General features: G+C 39.4%; 1 protein-coding gene across 1 annotated transcript in view; it reads right to left on the bottom strand.

Moving 5' to 3' along the window:
- tmem178bb (transmembrane protein 178Bb) overlaps positions 1–22,017 on the bottom strand; it is a 238,436-nt gene that overhangs the window by 83,602 nt on the left and 132,817 nt on the right. Inside the window, exon 2 of the mRNA XM_060903297.1 lies at positions 20,265–20,378. Within this exon, the coding sequence (XP_060759280.1) occupies positions 20,265–20,378 (114 nt within the window). The remainder of the gene's footprint in view (positions 1–20,264; positions 20,379–22,017) is intronic.

Consider the following 22,017-nt stretch of genomic DNA (forward strand, 5'->3'; position numbering starts at 1 on the left):
TATAAAAAGAGCATCTTGGAGTGGCAGCGGCTCTCAGAAGTAAAGATGGGAAGAGGATCATCAATCCCCCTAATTCTGCACCGACAAATAGTGGAGCAATATCAGAAAGGAGTTCGACAGTGTAAAATTGCAAAGAGTTTGAACATATCATCTACAGTGCATATTATCATCAAAAGATTCAGAGAATCTGGAAGAATCTCTGTGCGTAAGGGTCAAGGCCGGAAAACCATACTGGGTGCCCGTGATCTTCAGGCCCTTAGACGGCACTGCATCACATACAGGCATGCTTCTGTATTGGAAATCACAAAATGGGCTCAGGAATATTTCCAGAGAACATTATCTGTGAACACAATTCACCGTGCCATCCACCGTTGCTAGCTAAAACTCTATAGTTCAAAGAAGAAGCCGTATCTAAACATGATCCCGAAGCGCAGACGTCTTCTCTGGGCCAAGGCTCATTTAAAATGGACTGTGGCAAAGTGGAAAACTGTTCTGTGGTCAGACGAATCAAAATTTGAAGTTCTTTATGGAAATCAGGGACGCCGTGTCATTCGGACTAAAGAGGAGAAGGACGACCCGAGTTGTTATCAGCGCTCAGTTCAGAAGCCTGCATCTCTGATGGTATGGGGTTGCATTAGTGTGTGTGGCATGGGTAGCTTACACATCTGGAAAGACACCATCAACGCTGAAAGGTATATCCAGGTTCTAGAGCAACATATGCTCCCATCCAGACGACGTCTCTTTCAGGGAAGACCTTGCATTTTCCAACATGACAATGCCAAACCACATACTGCATCAATTACAGCATCATGGCTGCGTAGAAGAAGGGTCCGGGTACTGAACTGGCCAGCCTGCAGTCCAGATCTTTCACCCACAGAAAACATTTGGCGCATCATAAAACGGAAGATACGACAAAAAAGACCTAAGACAGTTGAGCAACTAGAATCCTACATTAGACAAGAATGGGTTAACATTCCTATCCCTAAACTTGAGCAACTTGTCTCCTCAGTCCCCAGACGTTTACAGACTGTTGTAAAGAGAAAAGGGGATGTCTCACAGTGGTAAACATGGCCTTGTCCCAACTTTTTTGAGATGTGTTGTTGTCATGAAATTTAAAATCACCTAATTTTTCTCTTTAACTGATACATTTTCTCAGTTTAAACATTTGATATGTCATCTATGTTCTATTCTGAATAAAATATGGAATTTTGAAACTTCCACATCATTGCATTCCATTTTTATTTACAATTTGTACTTTGTCCCAACTTTTTTGGAATCGGGGTTGTATAAAGTTTTTATTGATTGAATTTGCAAATAATTTAAATAAAAATGGTTTGTTTATCAAAATCCAGTGAATGTGGATAGAATAAAACAGTTATTCTACTCAATCTCGTCGTACATGGCTTATAGCCAACTCGGCGCTCCATGCCACGTCAGCTATCAGCTCATACGCGACTCTATTTCGTGGAATAACTGTTAAATATACTGGCATCTCAGCCAGGGTGTATTCCCTCCTCTTACCCAGTGTTCCTGGAAAAAGCAGGTACACATCCCGGAGGACTTGGAGGAAACACAAACAGGCCCAGGGAAAACATGTAAAACTCTGCACATACAGTGACAAGAGCACCTGATCAAATCCTGGACCCTTGAGCTGTGAGGTACCTTCTGTGCTGATGATAGTCCTGATGAATAAAATACATACAAGTCTCAATGGTTGTCAGTCATCCAATTCTATAACCTGTTCTCGTCAGTAATCAATGTGAATGATAATGGATAGGGGTTGAACTCTCTTTTCCAGAGGCCAAAAAATGAAATTTCTGCCTGTTTTTGGGGTGCCCTTGTTCAGCATTGAATTTATTTGTGCTGTCACACTCCACAGTAGTGTATAATGGCTCATATAAAAGTAAACACTCATGGCTTTAAGAATTTGCAGTTTATCATACGTATTTCTTTTGTACTTAGCTAGGTTTAAATGTTATTTTTATTTTGGCAGTTGTATGCAGTGTTTTACTATCAAAAAAAAAAGTTTTAGCTGTCTGTTTTATCTCTGTACCATTGCTATCGTGGAGACGTGTGAATCGTTGTGGCAAAAGATTACCCTAAATTTTATTAGGTCACTAGGGGATTGATTAACGTTCCGACTTTGCCATTTTACTCCCATTCTCACACAACATCATTACAGCATAATAGCAGAAAACATATGCTTTTCACAGTGGTGTAGTCGTTAGCACTGTCGCCTCACAGCAAGAAGGTCCTGGGTTCGAGCCCTGCAGCCGGCGAGGGCCTTTCTGTGTGGAGTTTCCATGTTCTCCCCGTGTCCGTGTGGGTTTCCTCCGGGTGCTCCGGTTTCCCCCACAGTCCAAAGACATGCAGGTTAGGTTAACTGGTGACTCTAAGGCCCAATCCCAATTCTAATTTCTACCCCTACCCCTCCCCCTTCCCCTTCCCCTTGGCCCTTCCCCTTGAAACTGAGCTACAAGGGATAGGGCTTGAAATTCAACCCTTACGTATTGGGATAGCCCTTCAACGATCGCATACGTCATCGCGTACCTCCGTCAGCGTTTACGTTAGCAAATGCGTCATTGGCTGCGACCAGCCGCTACAGTCAGAGCCAGAGGCAGAACCAGAAATCTCTGCTGGCAGGGTGTGATTTGTTAACTAACACCACTGAATGGGATATCTTTGGCGCTTCGTGCACCACATCCGACAGAATGAGGTGTCAGAACACTCATGTAAACAATAAAAGCGAGAATAACAGAACAAAACGTACGCAGTCAAGCAACCGAAAACAATACTCACTCCCAAAGCTTTTTAGCAGCAGCTTGGATTTCAGAAATCGCTGCTCATTCTCAGCTCGAAAGAGAATCAAGCGGCGTGTTTCCTCTGGATAACAACTTAAAACACGTAAATAATGGAGAAAATACATTTATGACAATCTTTCGCCGCGGGAACCGCCATCTTTCTGAAATCCGCATGAAATCTCGCTGAAATCCGCATGGCATTGTGGGAAATCACTCAAACCCCTTCGTTCGGAGTCAGCTCCAGGAAAATCTCCGTTTGGAGGGGTACAGAAGCCCTACCCCTTCCCCTACCCCTCCGCGTTAACTGGGATTGGGATACCCCTACCCCTTCACGTGAACGTGCAAAATGGAGGGGAAGGGCCAAGGGGTTGGTCCAAGGGGTGAAATGGGATTCGGCCTTTATTGACCATAGGTGTGAATGTGAGTGTGAATGGTTGTTTGTCTCTGTGTCAGCCCTGCGATAACCTGGCGACTTGTCCAGGGTGTACCCCGCCTCTCGCCCATAGTCAGCTGGGATAGACTCCAGCTTGCTTGCGACCCTGTAGAACAGGAGAAGCAGCTACAGAGGATGGATGGATACACTTTTCAGTGCGAGTGTGAAAGGTGTAACAGAGTCACGATCCTCTACACACAGAAACCCCACAGTGTCCTGACTAATCTTGTAACAAACTTGAGTGATAAAATAATTGCTGATTTAAAAAGTCTAATAAATTCATACATTGAAAAGTCTGTCAAACCTGAATCTTTACCAGCAGAATGAAACACCTGAAAAGGAAGGGGTAATGATACAAACATTCATGTTCGATAGGCTTTTTGAGTGTGAGGTTGCTATTTAATGGACGAAACAGAAAATAATCCTCTTTGGGTTCAGTCTTATACCTGGGATTTAATTTCTAGCTCATATAATCTCTTACATAGACCTTTCAGCTATATGCATATCCTCTACTCAGACTGCTCTGATATGATGTGCACAGATATCTAGTTTTCACGTACCATATATAGAAATTGTTACACACTTAGTGGTATGTTGAGTACAGTTGCCTTCATTAGGGTGCATCAGTTGCCCCCTAAAAATGAAAAGTTCCTCCGATCATGATGCATTTCTGTTTTTATGTTCCTTTTGGTAAGAAAACACACTGGGTGAAATATTTTGACAAAATTCAAAAGTTTAATGGTGGCACCAGGAGCTCAAAGTTATGGAAAAAGCTGCTATTTTATGACAAAATTTCGATCACTTTTCATGAAACATTATGGCACCTTATAGAGTATACCAAATATCTTAGATACACATTTTTAGTACATATTCTAAATATATTATCAAGCACAGTTTGAGTTTTAGCTGTTCATTGAATCATTGTTCAACTACTTTTAAACAATACAAATGTATTATGAATCACATTAATGCTTCTCAATCCCTTGCAAAGGTTCTTAACATGATCTCTGGGTCACAAGAAATCAATAAATGGAGTCCAACATTGTGATCAAACCTTACGCGAAAACATAAGCGTTTTTTGGCAAAAAATGAACCTCATGGTGCCACCATTAGCCTTTTGAATATGGTCAAAAATTTTTACAGGATGTCTTTATTGGTGAAAAGGAACACCCAAACAAAAATGCATCAGACTTTATGAAAGTGAGGGCAACTGATGCATCCTAGCCTTCATGTACCATTGCTATACAAGCCACAAAAAAAAAAAGAAAAACCAACAACAACAGCAACAAAAAACTGCTCTGTGGCTCACTGTCCTCTGAAGATCCATCTTTGGACAGTTTATATTTTCATTATTACTGTACTGCTGTGTGATTGTTTAGCCTTGTATGGCCTATTCCTACGGTATAATCCCCATGTCAGTTATGGCTATAGCTATATGACTAGTTCTGCTCATTTCTGTAAATCTTTTTAGTAGGTGAAAGTCATTATACAGTATAAGTAAAATAAACTGGTACTTCTTGCTTCTTTTTGGGTGCATTCATTTAACGTGGCACTTAATTTCAGAGATGTAGAACAAGAAGTTAAATATGCTCTGTTTATAGCCCATGTTAGGGCACACAGTAGCAGGAAACTTACTAACAGGATAAAAACTTTGGTGTAGAGCACTGGTAGGCAGAAAGGCAAATGAAGTCACCAGAGGCAGGCTTCAGAGAGACTTTTTAAAAATAATTTTTCTTGAGTGGTTTTCAGCACTTCGATATACCTACAGAATCTCATCTCATCTCATTATCTCTAGCCGCTTTATCCTTCTACAGGGTCGCAGGCAAGCTGGAGCCTATCCCAGCTGACTACGGGCGAAAGGCGGGGCACACCCTGGACAAGTCGCCAGGTCATCACAGGGCTGACACATAGACACAGACAACCATTCACATTCACACCTACGGTCAATTTAGAGTCACCAGTTAACCTAACCTGCATGTCTTTGGACTGTGGGGGAAACCGGAGCACCCGGAGGAAACCCACGCGGACACGGGGAGAACATGCAAACTCCACACAGAAAGGCCCTCGCCGGCCACGGGGCTCGAACCCAGGACCTTCTTGCTGTGAGGCGACAGCGCTAACCACTACACCACCGTGCCGCCCACCTACAGAATCAGTATCGACAAAAAATAAAAAAGCACACAAAATGTTCAGAAGTCACGATCAGCTTTTCTATGGGATTTGCCCTCTTTTGTGGGTCAAAAGATCCACACTACAACATAAACAGCCTATAAATACACATGATTATTAAAGGAGAACTGAAGTCATTTTTAAACTTGCTTTATTTCTTAACATGTTATTCAATTACGTTTTCAGTTTTAGTAACCTTATATCATGACTCATATTGGCAACTAATTGCAATTAAATATTATACTTATCGGAGGGCGGCACGGTGGCGTAGTGGTTAGCGCTGTCGCCTCACAGCAAGAAGGTTCTGGGTTCGAGCCCCGTGGCCGGCGAGGGCCTTTCTGTGTGGAGTTTGCATGTTCTCCCCGTGTCCGCGTGGGTTTCCTCCGGGTGCTCCGGTTTCCCCCACAGTCCAAAGACATGCAGGTTAGGTTAACTGGTGACTCTAAATTGACCGTAGGTGTGAATGTGAGTGTGAATGGTTGTCTGTGTCTATGTGTCAGCCCTGTGATGACCTGGCGACTTGTCCAGGATGTACCCCGCCTTTCGCCCGTAGTCAGCTGGGATAGGCTCCAGCTTGCCTGCGACCCTGTAGAACAGGATAAAGTGGCTAGAGATAATGAGATGAGATGAGACTTATCGACCTATTCGGTTTTTAGCCACGTTGAATTTAGTTCGATCTGCGCAATCTTCACAAGGCTTGTGTGAGACTTCGAAACGTCAAGTGTCAGCCAGGTGTCAGTGCTGTCATTTTGAAAATTATTTTCCAAACAAAATATTGCACAAAAACAAGTTTAAATGATGATTACTGCTTACTTTTTTCAAACTTTCCTGATTGCTATCAAAACAATGCTGATTACATCAGCATTCGAAAGAGGGCCCGCGCGTCTTTTGACAACGTTGGCCACTTTGATTTCTGCTGTATGTTTTACTTCCGTCCTACAATGTCTCGCACAGGTCTCAATGAATCTTGTTTACGGCCATTGCTTTGACATATGGACTGATATATTACAGAGCATATTTCAAACACTCATAACTTGCTATAGCAGTGACAAAATAGCAATCAAAATGCATTCCTATATTTAATAAAATGAGAAATAGAATTTGGATGATAAAAAATTTGCCTTCATTTCTCCTTTAACCACCTATAGGTGTAACCACTCACTCGTTACCTGCTTGTTCCCTGCTACACCTCCTCCTCCCAGTTATAGCCCTTATGACCAAATTGGTAATGCAGGAAATACATTTTAAGTCATTATCTGGTTAGCTTTAGGTCATTTTCATCCTTTTTTCAGACACGGGGCCATTTGACCCAAGAAATTGGGATGTTTAGTGAAGAGTAAAAGCTGTTTTCATGTCTGGGAGCAGTCCAGAGAACTGATCTCTGGTCCACTCGAAAACTGTGGTCTGGAATTCGCTTCAAGTAAACTTTGGTTCAGTCCGTATCAGATGTGGAAGCTATCTGCTGTCAGTGCTACACACTGAGTAAGATGATTAGTTCAACTTGTCTCATTACTTCCAGTATCATTATTACAGGGAACAGATTGTTATGACCAGCAGAGGAGATGGAATGCCTTACTGATATATAAAACCAGACTTTCAAAGGACTGGAGCTCGAATTATCTCACATTTGTGGTGCAATTGCCTGCACTAACATTTTATATGAAATTGGCTCTTCCTTTGCAGAAATTCCTGCATCCAGAAAACTGCTGTTCTTCACTACTTGAGGGTTAGTGCGAAAGGAAAATAATAAAAATAGGAATCAAACCTGCATGCACAAAAGTGATATATTGAATAGTGCAATTGATCCCTGGTTGGGAAGGAATTCTATGTGAATGCATAGCAGCGAATCTGATCTCCCCAAAATGAGCCCAGAATTGGACTCGATTAAGGATTCAAGTGGGAAAACAGCATATGTTTAAGAGATCGGGCACTCACGCAAATGTTCTCACGTTTGTTTCTTTTTTAATCCTCCACCCAAACAAAGTTTGGCGGGGGATATAGAAACGGGGTCCGTCCGGCTGTCTGTCCGGTCATGTTTTCATTTCCGGGCCATATCTTTAAAACTACTGAAGATATCTTCATGAAACTTTGTATACATATCAAGCAAGTATATTTCAAAATTTTATATAAAAATATATATTTGACTTGGTTTCTAAGAGCAATGTTTGTTTCCGGAGCATATATCCAAAACTATTCATGATACGGATTTGAAACTTGGTATACATGTTACCGAGGTGATGTAGATGTGCCTTTTCATACTAAGAAATTTGAGAAATTTTCATTTTTCATATTTCCATGGTATTTCCATATTTCTCTCAGGTTAGTTTTAGGCTAGGTTTTGTTTCCGGAGCAGAACTTGAAAACTATGGTGTTGAAAGTTGGTATATGTGTTGATTAAGTAATGTATATGTGCCTTTTGATACTAAGAAATGTGAGAAATTTTGATTTCTAGCTCACCTGGATCAAATGGCCGGTGGGCTGCTGAGGTCAGTGTAAAGAGGTAGGGTTGGTTTCCTGCAGCAGAACTTGAAAAATGTGACAACTAATATCTTGAAACTTGGTATAGTTGGTATACAGGGCGGGGGATATACTAGATGACTCTGTCTACTTGTTGGACGATGGTGTGAGAATCCTAAATTAATGTAATAATGACCTCCATCATTTGTCTCTGGCATATACTACAAAATGGGAGTTTAGGCTTTAGAGTAAAAAAATCAATTTGACTGCTCAAATCTATAAATCCTAATTGACCAGTATTCAAGTTGGCAACTGACACTGTAGTGATCTTTTGATCAGGATGCTGAGATGTGAATAATTTAACTTCCAGGGGAATAATTAGTGTAGACTGACAGTTTTAAGCATTATGCCTAGTTGTTCCCTGCCAAATTATTGACAGCTCGTTTTGTCTTTGATTTTGTAAAATCCCTAAGCAGCAGAATTTAGGCGTCTTTCCTCATAGATCAAGAGAAAAAGAAAAGAAAAATCCCTAGCATTAATTGGGTTCCAATGGATTTACACCATTCCTGCAGAAACAAAAGACCTAGGCATGTGCATACATAAAGATAGAGTATATTCTAACCTTTTTCTTTTATATTTGGCTGTAATAGAAAAAGCGGCTTTATTTGCAACTTTATCAGCACCGAACCTGCTTCTAGTAGTTTGACAGACAACTACAAATGAGTTCTGTGTACATGTCGCTGGCTTTGAAGTTTGGCTGATGCCGCTCGAGAGTCTGTAGAAATGTATTGTGGGAATAGTTCAAATAAGCCACTGAGCAATTTCACGCTCTTCATGAATGTCAGGTTTGAGCCTGTCATACAACTAAGAACAAGAACAGTTCAGAAGTGACCAGACTCTGTGTAAGACAATGACACGTATTCTGGCAAAGGGTTATGCGCACCTTTTTGTAAAATAATTGTGTATGCTCTAATACCACTCTGTCACTAGTGAGCTCTTGGGTTCTCTGTCTCTCTCCTCTTCCTCCTTGATTTCTAACTTAGAATGTTTCTTGACCTTGTGTCTTTTTTTTTTTTTTTAACCAAGACTTTTTGAACCGCTCATCCTCTGGGTCATTGATTTTACACTCAGCAGTGCAACAATTTCCCAAAAAAAAAAAGAAAGTGGTTGCTTCTGTTTATTTAGTCTTTATTTTTTCCATTCAGGTTCTGCCGTCACATGACAGCTCATCCATCATGGCAGTATCGTCTGTTTGGATGAAGAACAGCATGTCAGCATTGCTGGTAATAAGAACATTAAACATCTCAGCTTGATGCTAGCTTTAGAGACTGACCTTCAACTCTGAGGATCTAAGTATATGTTTCTATTATCAGATCCGGGGCTCTAAAAAGCACATTTTAGATGATTGAGCAATCTGATCACTCTCTCAGACTTGACAGGTTTTCTGATAGGAATCAGAGGAATCAATGCAGAAATGCAGTAATAGTATTTATCTGTGCTAGCAGTGATGATACTATAAAGAGCAGTAAACAGTAATGAATGAATATTTGGTACGATGACCCTTTGCTTAAAAAAAAAAAAAGAAAGAAGTAATCTCAGGTACAGTGCGTCCAGTATTATAAAGAAATGAGCTGTAAGTTTTACTAAGCATCTGACAGAACCAGCCTCAGATCTTCTGGACACTGATTGTTCGACTTGCTTCTTATTTTTGCAGCAAAACCCAGCAGCCTTCATTATGTTTTTTTGTCTGAAAAGTGCTCATTATGTAATATGCTGCTATCTTTACTGACAAACATTTTTTCTGTTACATTTAATTTTGTGCTGGAAGCCTAATGTTTGGAATCGAAAATGTTTTTGTACTGACTTCGATAATGTAGAAACCATAAAATAAAAATCTATAACAAAGTTTGGACTGAATAAATAGGGTGCCTAAGACTTTTGCACAGAACTGTATATATGTTTTACAAAAATGCTGAAATAATAAATAATCTGGCTCTTTTTGGACAAGTAATTAAAAAGCCAAGCAAAGCGCAAATGCACTATTTGGGCCCAAGACTGACTGATTCTAGCATCAGCAAATGGCCATATGGCAGTGGTTAGTATGTATTCATTTATCAAAGCAGTCTATTCTTTGTAAGAAACAAAATTAAACATGCAAACCAAAGTATTCCATCTCCATACTCAGCCATAACTGAATTTTTTTTTAAAGATTTTTTTTTGGCTTTTTCCACCTTTATTGGATAGGACAGTGTAGAGACAGGAAATGAGCAGGAGAAAGACAGGGAGGGATCGGGAAATGACCTCGGGTCAGAATCGAACCCGGGTCCCCGGATTTATGGTATGGCGCCTTATCCATCTGAGTCACGACGCCCCCATAACTGAATTTTTAATGACCATACATAGATTTTAGCATTAAAAGTTTGTTAAATGTATGTGCCGAGCCTGATCTGCACCCACTGAATCAGTGAATCATTGTGATCATGATTCAGTCGTCTGTTATTCAGTGGATCGGTGTTTAAATCAGCAAATTGGGATGGCACGGTGTTGTAGTGGTTAGCACTGTCACCTCACAGCAAGAAGGCTCTGGGTTCAAGCCCAGTGGCCAACGGAGCCTTTCTGTGTGGAGTTTGCATGTTCTTCCTGTGTCTGTGTGGGTTTCCTTCAGGTGCTTTGATTTCCCCCACAATTCAAAGACATGTGGTTAGGTTAACATGGGGCAGCCATGGCCTGGAGGTTGGGCTGAAGTGCCCTTGAGCAAGGTACTTAACCCACAACTGCTCCCCAGGCACTGTAGCATAGCTGCCCACTGCTCTGGTCATGTGTGTGTTCAGTGCTTCAGATGGGTTAAATGCAGAGGTTAAATTTCATGTGCTTAAGTCAGTGCGTGAGTGTATGTGTGACAAATAAAGGCTTCTTCTTATTATTTTTCATGTTTGGCTTCTTCAAATCTTTCAGTCACATATGAACTCAAATCCAGATACAATGAGTTCTTGCATAAGTGGCTTTTTTGTATTACAAACTGTGGAAACACTGCCTTTCCAATTTCATCTGGCGTGGCTGCTTCACAGACACCACTTGTTTTCACCCAGCATGAATTATTATGCTCCTGCTCTGACTAATTCTTAGTCCCGCAGTTCTTTGATTAATAACCTCCTTTGTAAATAACCATCTCAATAAATAACCACTTCAAAATCCTCCTAGCTTTTAAACAGTAAGTAGGTTAAATGTAAATGGATGTCACCTGTAAACGTAAGAGTAAGAGTTCGCTGCTAACAGTTGACAAAAGGGGCAGGGGTCTGCTTTCAGTCAGGATTTTCTATCTCGTGGTTGTTTTTGGAATTGCTGGGTTTCAGTCATGTGACTTTTCTTAGCGGTTTTACCGGAAGTGAAATAGCTGGTGGTCTAAACGGCTGCCGTAATGCAAACAACTAGCGATAACTTATCAGAGTACGCTCGTAATCTAGAAGCCACTGCTCGCTTTAGATATATTCAGAAGATTGCTATGTGCAATGGAATCGACCCCTACAGTCTGGGAAAGAAGGATTTGTCATACGATCTCAAAAACTACCCTTCAGTCGAGTTCCCCGACATCTCGAACTATCTGGTGTTGCAGACGTCCTTCTACACCGCAAAACAGATGAAAGCGTGGAAGAGTATGGAGGCTTACAACTTTTTTGTATGTGGCTGGGTAAAGGACCTCGCTATCAAGTCACTGCCCAATGAATCCTGTACTGTTTTTGCCTGCGTAAGTATGCTTTTTTTAAGCTTTTCGTTCACGTCTTTACAACGAAGTATTGCAAGTTGAAGTGTAAACAAACAACAGTTTGCTTGATTCTCACTTGTGTTGGCTCTTATCTCTCAGGTAAATCATTCACAAAGATCATCAGAAACCCCTTTAAAGACCTGGATCTTAGTTAAACAAGACGGAGAAGTGATCACGGCGCATTGTAACTGTATGGCTGGGGAAGAATTTTGTCACGACCTTCATGCATATGGACTTTGTGAGGAGTAAACAAAGAAACAGCTGGGGACTTTAATGCTTCATGACTAAAAAAAAAAGTACCATAAAATAACAACACACAGCAAGAAAAGTACTTGGAAAACACTAAGGATGTAGCTGAGAGGGAAATACAAACCTTTCACCAAGTGATCACTGCAAACTCGAGCATGCTTCGACTCGACTCCCTTTGATTTCAGTGAGAGGTTCAAAAGCCACCTTTCTCGATGTCTTTTTGTGAAATCCTGTGTTCGTTCACCCTTTATTAGTTCATGGGGAACTCTGAATAAACTTTTATCAGTTTCACGGTTTGATCGATTCGAACAACCTAAAACAACACAAGCATAAGGCAACTTTCATGCAAGCAGTGCACCTTTTTCATACAAACGCTTTGTCAACTGAGCTTTGGTAGACCACCAGTTAAAGTTTTGAATAACTAATGAGGCGGATGTGACATCACGTGAAACCCACCAATTAAAGGCAAGTTCATGTATTTTAAAGGCACTATTGAAAATTCCTGTCTTTGACGTCTTTATTCAGGAAAGATCTGGCAATCTGAGAAGGAATGAGCTACACATAAGGAACATGCATAATCTGAATAGAGCACCCAGAAAATTGCCTTAAGCCACTTGTGTCCCCTGACTTTACCTAACAACAAAAAAGACTGCTCATGCAGATTCTGATTTACAAGATCTGATCAAAAAAGAGCTTGAAAATGATTAAAGAGGTTTAATGATATCCAATTAACTTCTCTAATTAATGATATCCAATTAACTTCTCTAATTTCCTTTTAAAAACAAATGTGTGCTGGTTATATTCATTTTAACACCGTATGATTTTGATTTTAATTATAGATTTTCCTTCAATATTTTAATGGTGGAAATAATTGGCTGCAACTTGTGTGTTTGGGGTTGGTTAGTTACATGGATGAATAATGCATCACCTTCTGTTCCAGTCATGTTTAGTTGTAACAACTGCATTAAATGTTTTTATTTATTATGGATAAATGAATTTAATCAGTTGGATTTAATTAGTTTGGTGAAGTGGCCTTTTTATATTGAAGTGGGGTGCAATAAGTAGTGCACATCCACAAAACTGGGTTGTAAGAAATGGGACAGACCAGATGTTTAACATTATCACAGTTTGGGACCAATGTGGATTTAAAATACTAATTTAGAATTTCACAACCCCTGTTCTGCTGCTTTATTCCCTCTGGCACTGGAGCGTTCATTTCTAACCGTGAAAATAGTAACTGAGTTGCACTTGGCCATTTTCTCTTGGTACAGCTTTGATTTGAGGAGGGATCTTTTTTTCTTTCTTTTTTAATAATCCCTGATCCCTAATAGGGATAAGTGGCTGCATAAATGCTGAGGCGACCAAAATCTGTACTCTTTGGATATGACACACTCGTTCAATCAGACTTTGCCAAGTAAAAACCTTAGAATGGTCAGAAATGCTTTCCCCCCAATGGTAGCACTTGAACCCATGTTTATTTTGTCTGTATATCTCTATTATTTATTGATCTCTAACATCATTTTCCTACATCAGTTTCTCTCCCTGTTGCCCATTCTCTTTACCCCCTCTGTCAACATACCGAAGTCATGTGACGCTCCACTTAATTATTGGTTCATACTTGACACGTTGCGAGGATTACATTTGGATTGCTGAGGATTGCATGGCAAAAATTATGCCACATTGACATAGGGAAAAGACTCAACCATAAGGGACGTGAGATGACATCTGTGTGATGGACTGGCATAGCAAAAACATTATACACTCCCTTCTCTCACCTCCCTTTAATAATTGTTTGAACAGACCCAGAAAAGCAGCACTCTCTCTCTCTCTCTGAAAATACTTGCGTAATTGTACTTTGTTAGTATATTTAAGTATAATTTTGGCATATTTATACTTTTTACTTGAGTATCCATCCATCCATCCATCCATTATCTGTAGCCGCTTATCCTGTACAGGGTCGCAGGCAAGCTGGAGCCTATCCCAGCTGACTATGGGTGACAGGCGGGGTACACCCTGGCGACTTGTCCATCTATTCTGACACATAGAGACAAGCAACCATTCACACTCACATTCATGCTTATGGTCAATTTAGAGCCACCAATTAGCCTAACCTGCATGTCTTTGGACTGTGGGGGAAACCGGAGCACCCGGAGGAAACCCACGCAGACACGGGGAGAACATGCAAACTCCACATAGAAAGGTCCTCGTCGGCCACTGGGCCCGAACCCGGAACCTTCTTGCTGTGAAGCAGCAGTGCTAACCACTACACCACCGTGCCACCTCACTTGAGTATTAATATGCCGATTTGCCAACTGCGGTGTCAATTAAATGCTGCAGTGTTGTTAACTCTATGGCTATCAGACTGCAGTGTTGAACCTGAGGACGAGAGCCTGTGGCTCTGCTTGGGTAAAAATGAGACAATATGCTGGCGTAAACAAAGACTTCTTTAAAAGTACCTCCCTAGAAGGCTTTGAACTCCAGTTACTTTAAAAAAAGCATGTTAACACTTATAAAAAAGAAGTTTATTCAAGTGTGCTTCCAGTATACTTATTTTAAACTAAAAATAAGAGCGTATGCTTTTAGTTTACTTTTTATTTACTTATCAGAGATATACTTAATGAAGTTATATACAAGCATACCTGGCTTATACTGAAAAGTACATCGAAAAGTCTAAGTATATTAAGCTTATACTTAAACTTTTGATCAAGATATACTTAACAAAAGTGTAATAAAGTATTAAAATATTTGTACTTACCGGTATGTTTAAGTGTACTTGCCCTGTTGTTGACTCTTAAATATGTCTGTGGTTCCATATAAGTGTTTTTTTTTTTTTTTTATTTCTCCTGAGTGGGATAATTAATTTTTATTTATTGATTGATTTTTCTTTTGAGCTTGGATGTCAATTTCAGTTGTCATTGCCATGTTTTTGTACTTTGGCATTTAATACAATGTTGCTTTAAATTTTGCTTTTTAAAGAAAATGAATATGTTCTTAATCCTGAGTATCTATTGTTATTTTGTGAATTCTTACCTTTATAACTTCATTGTAACTTAAGGTACAAAACACTTAAGTTGTCTACTGGTAGTGTGCATGAGGTAAGGGTTAGGGCTAGAAAACTAATAGTATACCTAGAAGGGTAACTGCAGTAAACTTCAAAACTAAAAAGTGGGCTAGATGTATATAACCAGTAACTAATAGTACATTTCCAATATGCTATAAAGTATACTTTTATAAACTAAAAAGTGGACTGGAAGTGTGTAACGAGTAAACCAATAGTATATTTCCAGTATACTACAAAGCAGTGGCGGCTCCTGAATTTTTTTTCAGGGGGGACAATTTTCCCCCGTTATGTCTACACAGACCGTAAATGTCCACAGGACTGAAGTAAATTGACCTAGGTAGCAAATCAATTGGCCGAACTTGTTTTTGCCTGGTAAATTCAGATATCAATATAGACAATCTCTTCTCTCCACTAGGTGGCAACACTGAACAAGTTAAAGGTGGCAAACTAAGGTAGCCTAGTAAACTAGACCCACCCGCCTAGCGGCCAAAAATATTTTTGCCTACGAGTGGCAAATATTCACATTTAGTCTGGCTTGCCAGGCTAAAACTAAGGAAGATTCATTGTGAAGCCTTCAAAGCAAAACATTTGGCATCACAATCAATTAATATTACATTACTCATTTATTTTCTCATATTTTTCCAGTATTCTATAATAAGTAGACACAAATTCTTAATTATAAACATATTCTAATTTCTTCATTCTAAAGAATGCAATTAAAGTGGCAGGATATAAATCCAAAACAAGTGTTTAAGTTTTGAAAAAGATGAAGAAAAGCATAACCATCAAACAAACATGTGCAGCTTAATTATGTGTTTTTATATGGAATTGCACCATTTTAACAACAAATAATAATTCTAAATAAATTCTGCAGTTTTTTTTCCCCAAGAATTCCTCCAGAAAGCCATGCCTTAAAAGGAAATTTAAAGTATTACAAGCATGTCAATGAACACAAAAGGCTTTAGTTATTTAGCTATATACACACAAGGTTACACAAGGTTTTGTAGTCAGTGCAACTTGGCTTAACAAGTTGGAAAAAAGGTAAGGTGCTGCTGGCTCCAATGAACACACATACTGTACAATATATAAAAACTAAAAATATGCTTAATTTACACCAAGTCAGAGAGAACTTGAGGCTACTGAAATATTCCAAGCATGGCAATGTTAAACTGCCATTGGTAACACACACACACACACACACACACACACACAAAACAACTTTTGCCTAGTAAATTCAAATATCAGATATCACTGTACCGTCTGCTGTGCTACTTCCAGGGTGGAAGAGAACGCAAGGGTAGCAAAAAAGAGCATTGACTACATCACAGCCAGCTAGCCAAGTTTTCCGGTGGTACCAGTTCTTGTTAAAACCTCTTGAGTAGGTCTTCTCCCCCTTCGTAGACACTTGCCTGATGTTTAAATTCGGTCTAGGAGGTCCTAGCTGTTTGATTGCCGTTTTCTCCTCATTGGTACGACGACTAAAGGGAACTTCTTTCAGAGCCGCTATCGTATTGTTGCACTCAACACTCGCCATCTTCTTCATAGAATGTTCACACATTTCCCGCGCAAGTTGCATTTTCCAGCCCAAAATTATGTTCAAAACCCGCTAAAATGCACTTAAAACCCCCCAATCTGGCAACACTTGCGCGGCGCAACAGGCGTATGACGTAAGCACGCTGCTTGTGCGAGCACATAAAACCCAATAGAAAATGCATTGGGAGCATGATTTTCAAAAAAAACGCATGTACCATTACTGTCAATGGGAGATTTTGGGGCAAATCTGAACCTGACAGAAATCGCCCCAAAAGGGCGTGGCTACACCAGGCGCGACCTTAGCCTGATTGGACAATGACATTACTGTTGCCGTGGTAGTAGGAGTAGATAAAAAAAAAATCTCCCTCCCTGTTTGGGAGTGCGTCGCCCAAATCGCCCCTATTAATGAGCCGCCAGTGCTACAAAGTATACTTTAGTAAACTAAAAAGTGGACTAAAAGTATAAAACAAGTAAACTCATAGTATATTTCCAGTATACTATGAAGTATGCTTTTGTAAACTAAAGAGTGGACTACAAGTATAGAACTAGTAAACTATTAGTATATAAGTTTACTTGTGGTATACTTGCAGTACAAAATAAAAAAAAATGCTAGTTGTATACACAGAGTTTACTTCTCTTAGACTTAAAGTATACTTTTTATAAACTAAAAGTGGGCCAATTTAGTCCCAAGAAGTATTAGATTAGTTTACTTACAAGTATACTGTAAGTACAGTGATCTCAGTATACTTGGTACACAAAAGTATACTTAAGGAAATATACTTTAACTTTACTAAAGTATACTTAATAAAATTAACTTGAAGTATACTTCTTTTCGATAAAGGAAGGTAAGTTTGACTAATTTGCTAACATCAACTAGCTATATTTAAATAAGCAAGTCTGGTTTTTTTTGTTTGTTTGTTTGTTTTTTTGCTAATGTCAGGTTAGACTAGCATTGATTCCGGTAGCAGGAAGTCAAATTTTAGCTTATGGTAAATATTGGTTATTTACACAATACTTCACGTCTGATTAACACATCATCAGATTACTAGCATTTGACCAGCAAATGTACAGAGACTGAAGGATGTTTTGAGGCAAAATAAATCTTCTATTAGTTAAAAATATTTATTGTTTTACTTTTAATACTTGAATACAGGTCGGGTTTTTTATTTATTTATTTATTTATTAACCCCGCCGACAGTAGTTGGAGGGGTTATTATTTTCACCTGCGTCAGTCTGTGTGTGTATCTGTCTGTCTGTCTGTCTGTCTGTGTGTCTGCAAGATATCTCAAGAACCAATGGATCGATTTGGACCAAATTTTGTACATGTGTTGCCAATCACCCAGGAAGGAAACCATTAAATTTTGGAGGTCAAAGGTCAAGGTCATGGCAGAACTTCGAAATTTTCGCCCAATGTATTTTAATAGGGAAAAGGCGGGGTTTGCACTCGTTAGAGTGTCCCTGTCTAGTTTATTTATTAGTTTTACCCTGGTTCGTTTTTAGCTGGATGCCTTCACTTTTAAATGAGTGAATTTTTTTTGACAAATTAACTATTTTTTCAATTTAGTCTAATTTCTCAGTACCTTTATAGCCATAACATTAAAAAAATAGTGAAGTGAGTATAAACTGTTTTTTGATAGTAGGGACTGCATGCCTCTTACGTCCTCACTCGCTCAACACACAATACAGAAAGCTTAAACTAGCTTTAAGAGAGTTAGAAAAAGGGCTGCTAGAGGCTCTGAGGTTAAAGGAGTGTTGTCTGTCTTGTCACCAGATAGTAGTTGTTCTTTGTGGCTCACTGGAGTATAACCATCTGACAGTTTGAGGCCGTGCGTTATCCAGCCCTGTCCTCTGTCTCTGTTAGTCCTGCCACCAGGTTTCTCCCAACCACATGCTGACTCTAAGAAGATATCTGACATACCAGTGGACTGGCTTCTCCAAGCAGACCAAAAGTACTTTTACTCGGTAATCATTTTTTAAACGATAACCCAAGGTAGGGCTCCGAATGCTGACTGTTAAACAGTAGATTGATATTTTATACAGAGCAGGACCTGGAGCTTGTTCTTTGATTGTTGATTATTGAGATATGTAGCTGTATTGCATTGTTGATGAATCGACATTATTCTGGATTTTTCCATTCTTTCTGCTGTAGTCAGGCGAGTCTGCAAGCTCAACTTTGATTAGGTAGCACATTTTGAAATTGTATATATGTTTATGTTCTAAAATGTAACCATACGATACTAAATCAAGGCCACAAAATTGTAGTGCAGACACAGTTTACTTTTTTTGTGCTTTGTCATGTACATTTTGATTAGTGTACAATCTTGCCTCAGGAAAATGGGACAGAATTGAATGGATATACCGAGCAAGTAGGTTAAGTAGGTGCTATTCACAGGTGAGATCTATTTGATATATCTGCTATTTCCTGCGATGACCTGGTGACTTGGTCATCGCAGCAAGATGGATGGATATCTGCTATTTCCAGGGCAGAAGTCTGAAATTATCTCAGATAAAATGGACCAAATTAACAAATCAATCAATCAATCAATCAATCAGCCAGCCAGCCAGCCAGCCAGCCAGCCAGCCAGCCACTTTATTAGTAACTTGTTCTTGATTCCAAGATTCCTGTTCTTGGCTGCAGGAGTGAAACCCAATGTGATCTTCTACTGTTGCATGCTGAGATGCTTTTCTGCTCACCATGGTTGTAAAGAGTTATGAGTTACTATATCCTTCCTGGCAGCTCGAACCAATCTGTCCATTTTCCTCTGACCTCTCTTATCAACAAGACATTTGTTTCCACCCACAGAACTGGTGCTCACTCAATGTTTTTGTTTTTCGCACCATTCTGTGTAACTCTGCAGACTGTTGTGTGTGAAAACCCCAGGAGATCAGCAGTTTCTGAAATACTCAAATAAACCAGTCCATCTGGCTCAAACCAACATCCAGGCCACAGTGAAAGTCACACTTTGAGATCACAATTTTTCCCATTCTGATGTTTGACGTGAACATTAACTGAAGCTCTTGATTTGTATCTGCATGATTTGATGTATTGTGCTGCTGTCAAGGGATCGGCTGAGAACTGCATCAAACAGCAGGTGGATGGGTGTTCCTAATAAAGTGGTTGGTGTGTGTATAATATTTTAGAGATGGCACAGATCTTTCCTATGTATAGCAGTCATTTAATTGTTACTGTCCATATGCAGTCTGGAGGTGATTTATGACGTGTAAAAGAGGCTTTGTTTTAATCCACCAAAACTTTTAATAGTTGTATGGACTCTCTTTGAAAATGCTTTTGCTGAGGGGAAAAAAATGGGTTAGTAATGCATATTTGGGACTTGAGACTTGTGTCCTATTTAGAAGGGAAAAAAACCCCAAATGGCTGTTTCTTGGTTCAGTTGGATCTACTGGGAACTCACTACCAGATTATATTCAACAACACATTGGTTGTTTCAGCTCCTTACCTTTTTTTTTTTTTTTGGATGTTAAGTATTGAGTGCTTCCATGAACAGGGCAGAAATGATGTAATTTAATGTATAAACAAGCTTTAGCTCTGTTTCACCTAATACCAGAGCCTTCTTTGCAGAACAAGGAGTTTGTACAAGGTTTTGTACAGGGCTTTAAATATTTAGCATGTGTAATCAGCCAGATTTTGTTGTGTTTCAACAAATCATAAAAAAGCTATATAAATGGTACAGCTTTATAGCTCGCCATAATCCTAAAGCATTTAATACTTTTCCTGCAAGGTTTCTCATGAACACTTTTAGGCTTTAGAATTAAATATTAACATTAATGAATACTCACGCAAGGAGTGCCACTCATCCTGCCGGATGGTCTTGGTGATGTTGTAGGACAGATTCTTGGGTATCGTAGCAGAGGAATAGTGGTACTTGATATAGGAGCATCGTGCAATGGAACCTAGAACCAAAAATAGAGGTAGTTTTGAGACCACCCGAGAGCCAGAATCAACCACATTGGACAGTGCAGTTTAAACATTTCAGTTTAGAAAAAGAGAGCCACTATGGGCGACCCTGTAGAACAGGATGAAGCGGCTAGAGATAATGAGAATGAGTCACTATGGGGTATGTTCCTATAATAAATGTTACACAATAAAGGACATTCATTTGTAGAGCTGTAGAGCTATAGAAAAACAATTTTCTGCTTCCGTGAGTAAAGCCAGTGGTCGTAAAGTCACAGAAGTAAACTTACACTTAAGTGTAAATCATTTATCTCCTCTGATTTGATAAGTGCTTTGGATTTCATCGTACTGGGCCGTATTCAGAGACCAGTGATGTGTTATGCGTAGTTAAGAGTTAATTGTGCACATTGGTATTCAGATCACAGATGTAACTATGGAATATTCAGACTCCTGCGTGAGAAGTTTCGGGTGGAGTTTGGTCACTTTAAAGTCCAAAAAAAAACTTTTTTCAGAGGATATTGGATTAGATGATATCTTAATCAGTGAAATTGCTTATCTCGATGTTTTATTTATAGATCAAATTATTAATTAAATTAAAGTGAGCTGTAAGCAGAGGAGATGAGTACTTGGTTACTTTATCCTTCAAACCGTGAACACATTTGGCACTATTTAATTCATTCAACACAGAGTAGTGAATTAAAAGCATGGTAGATATCCTATCCCATGCACATTATGATTTCATGACCTGATTTTAGGATACGTTTTTGGAACACAATTAAAAAAAAAAAGGACATGCTAGATGAAGTGCTGTTTTATAAGCTCTCAAATAATGGATATTATTCACATGATAAGTGCAACCAGGACTATTTATGCACATTACCGTATATTGGCAATATACTTAACAGTTATTCCATGAAATCGAGTCGTACATGAGTTGATAGCCGACGACGCGTAGCGCTGAGTTGGCTATAAGTCATGTATGATGAGATTGAGTGGAATAATTGTTTTATTATATCCACAGTCACTGGATTTTGAGAAACGGAGCATTTTTTTTTTCATTTTTTGCAAATTCGATAAATAAAAATTTTGTACAAAATTTCAGACAAAATCATTTCCACTTAGATTGTAAACAAACCGGCAAAATGACGAGCAGTTTGTGAAAAATGCTATAATTATAATTCTTGAAAAATAAAAAAAGATATGTTCTTACCATCAAATACTTTTACTCCATATTAGGGCTGCGCGGTATACACGGTATGACGGTAGAAACGATATAAATTTGGCCACGGTAGAGATTTGTGCTCTGCCGTCATACCGTCGATGACGTCATCGCACCGGCCTCTGTGTGAAAATGGCTGCAAGTACAGGAGCGGCAGAGAAGGAGGAGCTAGTAAAAAAAAAAAAAACGGTGCTACATCTGTGATTTGGACGTGGTTCGGGTTTAAAAAGTTGGATGTTGAGCAGAAAATGTCATCTGCAAAGTGTGTGGAGTAGCTATGACCGCCAACAAAGGTAACACGAGCAATTTATTTCACCATTCGAAATCAAAACATGTGCTCGAGTATGCAGAGAGCCAGAGGCTGCACTCGGCTCAAACACCGGCTCAGTCTACGAACACGGGAGGAAAGAAAAAAGTTT

Source organism: Neoarius graeffei, chromosome 21 (assembly GCF_027579695.1).
Source record: "Neoarius graeffei isolate fNeoGra1 chromosome 21, fNeoGra1.pri, whole genome shotgun sequence".
Lineage (NCBI taxonomy): Eukaryota > Metazoa > Chordata > Actinopteri > Siluriformes > Ariidae > Neoarius > Neoarius graeffei.